Raw genomic sequence first — 11,532 nt, forward strand, 5'->3', positions numbered from 1 at the left:
GAAAAAAGATGTAAAGAAAGGAGATCAGCAGTATTAAACCTTAAACTATATTATAAGATGAGAGCATTGTTGAAGTATAAAAAGGATAATTTTGATTATTTTAAATTAAAATTTTCTTGTATAAATAAAACCAATAGCCAAGAATAGAAGGAATGTAGAAAATTGAGGGGAAAACTTTCATAGACATTCTCTCAGATAGGATGTGATTGGATTGGAATATTGCTGAGGTACAGGAAATGATGATTTAGAAAGACATGGAAAGACTTGGACTTATGCAGGAAGATGCTATCCACCTCCAGAGAAACAGATGAGATGTGGAAATAAGCATAGTATAGTATTACATATGTGTGTATCAGTATATATGTGTATATAGGAGCATGTTTATAGATATCTATGTATGTGTGTGTGTGTATATGTATGTATGCCCATCTCCACAATTAATTGTAGCCTTCTTTAGGGTGGTAGGGGGAAGGAGGGGAAAAAATAAAGTAAAAAGTGCACAGCAGAGAACAAAAAAAAAAAACCAACAAGGAAGCAAAGAAAAGCTGGGCAGCTTTGAAAACAATGTGTCTTATTTATTATATAGGTTTTCTTGGATCCTCTCTTTTGTTGTGCTGTATACATGGTAATATTTTTTTCTTTTCTCATTTAGTATTTAAGTGTAAAATTTTAAAAATTTACAAACAAACAAAAAACAATTTACCACCTAGATGTCTAATACCGGACCTCTAGGGGATTTGATGAGCCTTCCCAGGGAAGCACGTTGGCTTCTCAAAGTCTTTACATTAGTTTTCCCCTATTCCTGGAATGCTGTCTCTCTCTCCCCAGTCCTTTAGAATCCCTAGTATCTTGCAAAACTCAGCTCAAATACCACCTCCTACAGGAGAGCTTTCCTGACATTCCCCTCCATCCTCCAACCCCAAGTCGCCAGTGCCTCTGATCCTAAATTACCTTGGTTTTGTCTTTCTTTATATCCTTAGTGCTGACTATGGTGCTCAGCACAAAATACACCCTTGAGAAACACCTATTGATTTTGCATCTATTTGGAGTATATATTCCAGAGGCAACATGGCATAGAGTCTATAGATAGCTGGGTTCAAATCTGACACATATTAGCTGTATGACCCTAGACAGATCACTTAACCTCTCAGTGATCTAGGCAACTCTCTGAGACTCTCCATTATGGGAGAAGGCACCGATCTGCATTGGTAAACAGATTTTCCTTTTCTGGAACATCCCTGTAGAAATGAAATCACACATCAAGTCCCCATCCTTATATATTTTTAACAAACTTATATCTGTGTTCATATTGTCTCTCCTATTAGAATGTACAGTCTTTCAGGGCATGGAGCTTTTTCTGTCTTTGTATTCCCAGGGCCCAGCACATAGTAGGCACTTAATAAATGTTTATTGTTTGATTGAACTTCCTCAGAATCATAATGTCCTGAGGCTTTTCAGCTGCACCAAGTTTCCAGGCTGTGTCTGAGATGGGTTAAGGAAAGGAAACTCCAGAAAAAAAAAAGGGCTTGAAGCCTCCACCTCCCTCCCTCAAGTCACAAAGAACTTCTGTGTGCAGCAATAGCTAGGCCCCCCTCACTAATGGCAGCTGGCCAAAGGAAGGGAGAGCAGTCAAAAGATCTAGTCCGCCCTCAGCAGCTTGCCTATTCTATCTCGGCTGTGAGCAAACAGGACAGGTGTCTCTGTTCAGCGTGGGGCACACAAGGAGTAAGTGGGAGAGGGAGGATCTGAACCCAGATCCCAGGCCATTGCCTTCTGTGATTTACCATCCTGCCCCCCAGTTCTTTAATGCTCATGGCTAAAGTCAGATTCATCACACATGGATGGAAAATAAGAAACTCTCTCTTCTCTGCTCAGTGCATTGCCCAACCTGTTTTAGCCATAGCAGGTAACTGGATTCAGAGTCAGTTCCAAGACCTGGCTTTGAACCCTGCCTCTGACATTTACTATCTATGTGACCACAGACAAGGTACCTATCATCTCTGATCCTCAGATGTTGTTGTTGTTGTTGAGTTGTGATCAACTCTTTGTGACCCCATGGACCACACAGCACTCCAGGCCCTTCTATTATCCACTATCTCTCAAAGTCCATTCATGTTCATTGTTTCCTCCTCTGCCGTCCCCTTCTCCTTTTACCATCAGTCTTTCCCAACATCAGGGTCTTTTCCAATGAGTCCTGTCTTCTCATTATGTGGCCAAAGTACTTAAGCTTCAGCTTCAGTATTTGACCTTCCAGTGAATAGCCTGACTTATTTCTTTAATATTGACTGATTTCACTTCCTTGCTGTCCAAAGGACTCACCAAAGTCTTCTCTAGCACCACAATTCCAAAGTGTCAATTCTGTGGCACTCAGCTTTCCTTATAGTCCAACTCACAGACATACATCGCTACTGAAAAACCATAGCTTTGCCTCAGATTCCTCATCGGCAAAATAGGGGTGATGAGAACTGACATTCATATGGCGCTTTAACAAAGAACTGAAAACAGTGGGAGCTCAGAGTAGGGAATGGCTAAATATATTGTGTATATATGAACCTAATGGAATACTATCACACCCAAAGAATCAACCAACAGGGGAAATTTAGAGAAATAGGGAAAAATTTAGATGAAACTGATACACAGGCAAGCAAATCAAACAACGTATAGGATGACTACAATAATATAACTGAAAACAGCAGTAGAAGGCAGCCCAATTCAGATAAATTGTAAGGCCAGTCTGGGTCCCCTTCCCAGCTTTGGAATGTCACGTGCACCATCAGACACGATGCCTGTGCTGGTTACTTGAATAAGATTATAGGACCTTAGATTTAGAGCTAGAATGGACCCACTAGTCCAACCACTTCATTCTACAGGAATATAATTGCTTAGCTGATTTTCTTTATTGCAAAGAAATAGGAAGAGGGGAGTCTATCAGGAAAGGACTGTGATAGAAAAACAAAAAGCAATAAAGCAATATATAAATATAGATATAATAGGCAGGTAGGTGGCGCTGCAGTGGACAGAATGCCAGCCCCGGAGTCAGGAAGACCTGAGTTCAAATTTGACCTCAGATACTTACTAGCTGTGTGACCCTGTGCAAGTCCCTTAACCCTGCTTGCCTCAGTTTCCTCATGTGTAAAATGAGCTGGAGAAGGAAATGGCAAACCACCCCAGTATCTCTACCAAGAAAACACCAAATGGGGCCATGAAGAGTCGGACGTGACTGAAAATGATTGAACAACAGATATGATTGATAAAATCACAGGTTTGCTATCTCTAGGCCATGCATCCCCTGCTCTGGATAACCTGGTGCTAAGCCTCTGGGAACTCAGAAGGCAGGCAAGCTAACCATGACCAGGCCCTTCCTCCTATGGAATCTTTTCAGCTTGGCAGGATTTACCAGTGCTTCTGTCTCACTGAAATAGCCTTTGTGAAACTTCAGGTCACCATTCGTCTGCAAGCAGAAAAATGCAAATTGAAGATGACACCAACTATCCAATTTCTTTCTGGTACCATTTCTTAGGCTCTCTTGCTTCCTAACCTGTGAGCCAGCAGTAGAGACTCAGAAATGGTATTTGGTAAATGTTTCCTCCGCAGTTACTTGTAACACGGGACCTGACTTTCCCTGTATGTACATGGGAGACATCAGTCCCTTTCTGAGCAGGAACCCACAGAGAAACCAGGCTCTGCAACTCGATGGCTCTTTCACCAGAGGTGAACTATATTGCTGCCGCCGCCACCACACGCATACCCTCTTGCCATGCCTGCCAGTTTCCCATTCTAGAATCATAATTGCATCAATAGCCATTACTAGTGGAAAGAGCAAGTTCAGTCTATTGCCCTATCCCTTCACCATTCCTGTGACTTTCCAAGCCAAAGTATCCCTCCCAGAGCATCATTTCCCTCTATTAGAAAGTGAGCTCCTTGAGGGCAGGGATTGCCTTTGCTATTGTGTATATGTATACATATCCCTGGTGCTAAGCATAGTGTGTTGACATGTGCTAAGCACTTAATAAATGCTTTCTCCTTCATTGAATTGAGTGCTTTATGTAGAAAATGCTATTCCTGTGTACCTTTAGGATACCAATACAAATTCATTTTAAAATGTTACTGAATTTCTAGTAGCTTTTTCTCCTTAGCTTCCCAGTCAGCAGGTACTAAGACAGCAGGTTTAACAGGTTTAAGATTTGATGAATCTCTAGGAGATATGGGTTCAAAAGAAGTCTTACACTTTTTTGTACTATTTTTATCTTGTACTGTTTTGCCCTATTAAGTACAAACTGTTATCATGTGTGACCAGGGGTGGGGGTGGGGGTGGAGTCCACAAAACATTGGCCTTTAAAAAAGAGTTCTCGGAATAACATACACAATGGGGTATGGAAATCTATCTTACTCTACAGGAAAATAAGAGGGGAAGGGGACAAGAGAGCAGGGGGTTGATAGAGGGGAGGGCAGATTGAAGGAGGAGATAATCAAAAGCAAACTCTTCTTTGGGGGGGGGCAATTGGGGTTGGGTGACTTGCCCAGGGTCACACAGCTGGTAAATGTCCGGTGTTTGGTCTGGGGTCGCATTTGAACTCGGGTCCTCCTGACTTCAGGGCCAGTGCTCTGTCCACTGCGCCACCTAGCTGCCCCAAAAGCAAACACTTCTAAGGAGGGACAGGGTCAAAAGCGAATAGAATAAATGGTGGGTAGAATAGGATGAAGGGAAATGCACTTAGTTTTTCACAACAGGACTACCATGGAAGGGTTTTGAATGACTACACATCTGTAACCTGTATCGAGATGCTTGCCTTTTCAATGAGGGTGGGTGGGGAGGGAGGAAGGGAGAAAATTTGTAACCCAAAGTTTTAAAAATACATGTTAAAAAGAAAAAAAAATGAAAAAAAATAAAGGACAGGGAAACAAAAAAAAATAAAATAAATAAAATTAAAAAGAGTCCTCATATTTTAAAAGATTGAGAAGCACTGAGTTATACTATCTCCCTTTCTTGTCTCTGCCTCTGTAACTTGTTTCCTAGATTAGCTGGTCAAATGGCAGCTCCTTCAGTATGCTCCTTAGAAGCTGGACCCATCCCTGAATCCTATAGAAAGGAAAAGGGTGATAGGTGATGGATAGTGTTGATTTTAACACCTCTGGTGAAAGAGCCATTGAATTCCAAGAGTCTGGTTTCTGTGTGTGTGTTCCTGCTCAGAAAGGGACCGATGTCTCCCATGCACATACAGGGAAAGAGTCACGTCCATAGACTTGTTACAACTGGTTACAACTTTAATTGTGATTTAGGTGGCTTTACCTCATGACACATCAAAGAGTTTTTCTAAAGACTTTTATTTTTGTATTAAGTTCAAAGGAAGCAAGTAAAAACAATTACGTTCAAAGACAAAGGAATTAAGATATTATTCTCTGTTCCCATAATTTCAGCAAAGAAATGTCAGTGAAACACCCATCGGGCAAAAAAAAAGACTCTAGAAAAAAAAAAAGCAGAGTAAGATGTTAGGAATCCTTCTCTAGGTTGGGATTAGTGCTGTTAGACTACGAGCGCATGGCAAAGGAAGGCAGGGAGAGAACTCTTTAGATTTTGGAAAACATGATCCAATTTGTTTGAGTGTTGTGGTGGTAATAGGGCGTGCCAACGTCAAGGAAGTTGGCAACTGGCCCCAAGCAGGTCTCCCATCATTTGAACTGGTTGTCAATCAAGGTCCCTTTCATCTTGGCTTTCTTTGCTTCTAGCTCAGCCTAGAAAAAATGAAGAGGACACACAGTGAGATACTACCCAGAAGGAGTTCTTTTGTTCCCCCCTTCCTCCAGCCTCCCCAAACCCTGCCCTCGAATTCTAGCTCCCTGGCATGAGCATACCCCACCACAGATATGGCCAACCTCTCACCAGAGTCAGTGACTAACAGGCTGACCTAACTTCTTGATGAGACATGGAAGTGATATCTAGTTTTCTCCAATACCATGAGTAAATTCATGCTCCAAACCCAAAGTAGAAGAATATCGGATTGCAGAAATGAATACTCCAAGAAGCCAGCCTATGGTCTGTCTAGACCAGACACACCACATTCTTAACCTGGGGTCTGGGAAGTTAGCTTTTTTTTTTTTTTTTTTTTAGTATTTTGAAAAAAAAAATGAACATAGATTTCCATATAATCAGTTTCCTTTGGAATCCAATGTATTTTATTAGATGCATAGAAAAACCATCTTCAGGGAAGGTGGCTGTAGGCTTCATCAGACTGACTGCCAACAGGGTCCATGGAACAAAAATGGTGAAGAAGTCCTGGTCTAGAGAATCGCTATTCTGAGAAACAGAAGTGGTCCCCATCACACCTAGAAAGTTTCAAGACCTGAAGAGAGAATGGAGTGGCCCCCACCTACTCGACAGGGGAAGACATATATTTGGCCAGCCGGGGCCAACAGTTCCCATGCAAAAAGCAGGACCTATGTTCACGGCTATAGAAAGAGTTTGCAGCCCAGGGGTATGAAACCCAGTTCTAAACTGGACTAGGGACTTAGATTGTAAGCACTCTGAGGGCAGTGACTCTTCTTTTTTTTTTTTTGTATCCCCAACACTTAGCACAGTGCCTGGCACAGAGCATATGCTTACTAAATGCTTGTTGGTAGATTGCTGAGCCTGGGTTCCTTCCCTCAAACAGGTTTTTCCCTCCTCTGCTGGGGAAGTTGACCCCTGCCCGTGTCCCGACGTCACTCACCAGCTCCTGAAGCCTTCTCTTGCTCATGCCCTTCCTCTCCAGCTGTTTTTCAATCACTTTGGCATTCTGCGCGTATGAGTCAGCGATTTCTCTCTGGCAGAAAAAGATTCAACATACAATCACTAGACTTTCAACGACGACACACGGGCCAGAAGGGCCTACAAATGTCACCTGAGCAATAAGATCCTTACGCTGAATTGCAGGAATCTGGCCCCTCCCCAGGAAAGATGAAAAAAAAAACCAACCCAACCCAACCCAAGCCAAGCCTCTCCAGCTCATCTTTCCAATAATCCTAAGAGTTCAGGTTCCAACTTCACCCAATGGGAAAATAACATCCAACACATTTTCCAGGGGGCAGCTCATGTTAAAATCCCAGGAGGGCAACTGTTGCTACTAATAGTATCAGACAGTTGGGATAGAAACAAGTTTTCTAAAATGGAAAGAGTTAACCTTGAGAAAGAAGGACATGGGCTAACTCTAATTTTATCAAGGAAGAACTCTGAAGTCTTGTTTCTTTTCTTCCTACTCCCTTCCCCTCCCATGGGTTCACTTGTTTGCCTACATAAAGGATTCCCCAATCTCTCCCCCTAGCTACAGCTCCATATTGGCAGCTATGAGCTGCTCCTGCTCAGGAAATTTTCTATTGCCTACCAGGGGTGGGGGAACCTGCAGCCTCGAGGCCACATGTGGCCCTCTAGGTCCTCGGGAGTGGCCTTTTGACTGAGTCCAAGTTGTACAGAACAAATCCTTTTATGAAGGGGATTTGTTCTGTGAAGTTTGGATTCAGTCAGAGGGCCCCACTTGAAGACCTAGAGGGCCACGTGTGGCCTCGAGGCCGAAGGTTCCCCACCCCGAGTCTATATCCATCGCTTCTTAAACTGTGGGCCCATATGGGGTCGAGACCCACAGTTTAAGAAACACTGAAGGGGTTGCAAGTAGAAAAAGTTTAAGAAGCCCTGGCCTACAGGATAAAGTACAAACTCCTCTGCTTGGCACTGAAGGCCCTTCACATTCTGATCCCAGCTTCCCTTGCTAGTCTGATTTGACTTGACTTCCCTTCACATACTCTCCAAACTGGCCAAAATGGACTCCTGGCTGTTTCCTGCTCATATCCTATGGGTGCCTGCCTTTGTTAGCTTCATGCAGGCTTCCTCCTCCCCACCTATTGAGAACCTTCTCTTCCTTGGAGGCTCAGCTCAGGCCCCTTCCCCGGTGAGGGTTCTCCCCTTTTCCCAGGGCACTGAGCTGGCCTTTTCTTTTGAGTCAATCACACACTCAATCTGGATGACACTTATTTATTCAATGTCCCACCCCACCCCCAGTACAGCATAAGTAAGTTCTTGGAGGACTGGAAGCAGTCAAAGTTTCATCCTTTGTACTCCCAACACCTCGCCCAGTGTCTCTCACTTAGCAGGAACTCAATGAATGTTTAGAGAATTGTTTAGTAAGGAAAACTCAGCTCCAGAGAGGGTGGAAAGTGACAGCTGGTAAGCAGTAGAGCCAGGACCGAGATGAGCACTGTCCTAATTCCTGGTCCATCACATTTTCCACTAGAGCCTGGTGTCCAGGAAAAGCCCAAACAGGGGGCCAGGAAAAGGAGCACTTACAGCCTCAATCTCCTCCTCTTCTTCATCGATGGTGGAGACGGTGACAGAGCTGAATTTGCCCATGTCCTTCGTACGCTTAGTCATCATTACCTGGAAAAACAAAGGAAGAAAATGTAGTCCAATGTCTGGTTCAATCCGGCTCACTGGGATGCCCATGAGTCTTTGTGACAGAAAGTCATACATGACCAGTGGTTTGAAAGGCCACCAGTTTTGACTTTTTACCATTTTTTCATCAGGAATTAAAAAAACTGATAGAAAAAACCAGGTGGAATCATTTGGTTTTTAAATGCTCAAACTGAAGATATTTTGGAAGGAATATACAATAGTAACAGTTCATATTTATATAAGGCTTTGGAGTTACAAAGCACTTGACATATTTCATCTCATTTCCTATAACACAGGCAGGGCAGGAATTATCCCCATTTTGCAGATGGGGAACCTTGAGGCACAGAGCAATGAAGGGCCCTCCCCAAGATCTTTATAGAATATGACTTTTAACCCTAAACAACTTACACTCACACCTGCTCAAACCTCCTTCACAGGAAATGAGAAGATCCATTAGGTAGGATTCTGGTGAAAATCTGTTTATTGAAATTTTGAGGCTTTTTTTTTTAAACTAGACTGATTTCATTGGTATAGAGAACTCTCAGTAGGGAAACCTCCTTTACCAATACAGATCTTCGAGTTATGGTCTTAGAAAGCTGTCAGAGGGAACGGGAAGTTAAGTGACTTGGCCAGGACATGGGTCTTATAACTTTAAAAGTAAACATTATTAAAATAGAAAATCAGCAGGACTTCAGGGACACAAGAATTTGAATATGCTGCTGGGGTAACTGTAGGCTGCTGCAAATGTCTTGGAGAGTAATAGGGCAACATCAAACTTTTGGAAAAGAAAAACCCTTTCAACCCTGAGATCTTTTGGCTAGAACTTTATCCCAAGAACATTCTAAAAAAGGGGAGGGGGGAGACCTGTCTGGACCAAAAGATTTGCAGCCACTCGATTTGTAACAGCAAAAAGTGAACCACCTGTCTACTGATGTCTGGCAGATGGCTGAATAAATCACGGCACATTCATGGTAAGGAGGCAGCCTCCGGTGATTGAGAAGGGCAAGGCAGGGCCAGGCTTGGAGTCAAGAAGATCCAGGATCAAGTCTTGCTACTGACCGAGTGACCCTGGGCGAGTCATCTAACCTCTGCTGTCCCAGGCGCTCGTTGTAAGGAGCCTCAATCCTAGTCTAAGACTATAATTGCCCATATACCTCGGCGAAGGTAGCTTCCACACAAGGAATTCTAGATACCAACAAAATTACAGACCTACTCCCCTCTTCAGCCAAATGAAAGCAATGGAATTGTGTGGTGCTGTCAACGATAACAATGATGACGACTGTGACGATGATGATGATGATGACAACAATAAATACAGAGCATATAAGGTAATAGAGAAAGACCTGGAAGAGGGGATAAAGAATAAAATCAGGTCTAGAATTGTGCACACACTTGACTCCGGACTGTCTCTTTCTCTCTGCCTCCTTCTCTCTGCCTGTCTCTTTTTTCTCTTTCCATACATGTGTGTGTATACATAAATATGTTTCGTGCATATATATATTTAGTTTACAGGCAAGTGTGATATATATGTGTGGATATATAGATATATGTTCTCCCCCCATATATATACATATACATACACACACACACATATATTTGTATATATACATACATATTTAAAGGCAAGAAAAAGAACAATGCTATAAGTAGCAGAACTTAGGCGAGACATGGAAAGGAACACAGTATTCGCTACATTGTTAAATGCTAAAGGTTGTTCCTAAAATTTTCCTCCTTATTTTGAATGTGTCTTTGATTACTGTTGATACTAAGTTTATAATGACCAGTGTTTCGAAATTTTAAAGTAGACATCATGAAAAACCACATGTCCAGAAAGGCTATTTGTTGCTGTCCCATTGGGAAGCCGAGCAGAGATGGATAAAACTGAGCTGTGCTTCACCTCTCCTCTCTTTGGCAGATAATCCGGGTCCTAGCTCTCGGTGCTGTCTACAGTGTAGCTTTCCTTATACATAGCAGTTACCTTCTTAGGAGGTTCTTGTTTCTGACTGTATATGTTGGTTTTCCCAAAGCCCTGCCCAAACTTGACAACAGCTTCATCCACGATAAAGGTCACTGGAGCATTTTTCTGCTGGTGCTGGTAAAAGAGCAGCAAGCCACACCTGCAAATAGCAAAGATTCAGATCCTGACACCATGGAGTCTCAAAGTGTGCCAAGAAAAGGGAAGGCAGCCATGCTGGAGTCAAAGGATGGCGAGGGTTTCGAGTCAGAGGCCCCAGGTTGGAAATCAGTCGTGCCTTTGTTTGTTAGCACCTTAGGAGGCTAGATCTCGACCTGGGAGAGACCTTAGGAGCCACTGAGGCCAACCCCATGATTTGACAGAGAATGAATCTGAGGCCCAGGGAGGGCAAGGGCCTCACCCACGCTCACAGGGCTACTAAGTATCTGAGGCGAGATTTCAATCCAGGTCTTGTGGACTCAAGTAGGCATTACAGATAGGTCCCACCAAAAAGACAAGGCCCTTTTACAAATCCAGTGCTGCTCCCAGGTACTCAAACATATGTGACTGTGAAAGGACTGGTATTTTGAATAAGGAGAATTTGGAAGCAGTAAAGTTGTAAGTAGAAGTAGAACAATACAACAAGGAACAAAAATAGACAGAAACAATTTGAGCCCTAATGGAGTAGGGGATGGCAATACTCACTTTCCACACTTCTTCCGGAATTGCCGCTCTATGCCTTCAGACCTGCAAAGACAAAGGAAGAGGTCACAGAGAAGAAAGCGACCAAGCGGTGCCACCTGGCTCACCCCTGGCCCTTGGCAGCCACATCACCTGCTGTCCTCCAATGGGGGGGGAGCCTCTCAATGCCGTCTCACTTTATAGACCAAGTGACTCTAGGTCATTAAACCTCCCCTAGCCCACCTGCAGAGAGCTACAATCAATTTGTGCTGCTGCCTCCCACGGGCCAGTGATTTGCCTTCCCTCATGAATGCCAGTTTGTACCTTGCTCTCCTGACACAAACAGTTTCTCTTTAGCAAGTGGACAGAGCCCCTCTCAGAGCAGCTGCTAGACCCCAGCTGTCTCGCTCTCATTCTCTCTCGCGGCTCTCGCTCTCTCTCTCCCTCTCCCTCTCCCTCTCCCTCTCTCTCTCTCTCT

General features: G+C 43.4%; 1 protein-coding gene across 1 annotated transcript in view; it reads right to left on the minus strand.

The window, feature by feature from the left end:
- Positions 1 to 5,306: 5,306 nt before the first annotated feature.
- Positions 5,307 to 11,532, minus strand: part of CUNHXorf56 (chromosome unknown CXorf56 homolog) — a 12,547-nt gene continuing 6,321 nt past the window's right edge. The window contains exons 3-7 of the mRNA XM_027861402.1: positions 11,079 to 11,120; positions 10,398 to 10,536; positions 8,315 to 8,404; positions 6,708 to 6,800; positions 5,307 to 5,733 (exon numbers count right to left, since the gene is read on the minus strand). Of these exons, the coding sequence (XP_027717203.1) occupies positions 5,671 to 5,733; positions 6,708 to 6,800; positions 8,315 to 8,404; positions 10,398 to 10,536; positions 11,079 to 11,120 (427 nt within the window). The 3' untranslated portion in view covers positions 5,307 to 5,670. The remainder of the gene's footprint in view (positions 5,734 to 6,707; positions 6,801 to 8,314; positions 8,405 to 10,397; positions 10,537 to 11,078; positions 11,121 to 11,532) is intronic.

This window comes from Vombatus ursinus, unplaced genomic scaffold (assembly GCF_900497805.2).
Source record: "Vombatus ursinus unplaced genomic scaffold, bare-nosed wombat genome assembly UNPS02014735.1, whole genome shotgun sequence".
NCBI lineage: Eukaryota > Metazoa > Chordata > Mammalia > Diprotodontia > Vombatidae > Vombatus > Vombatus ursinus.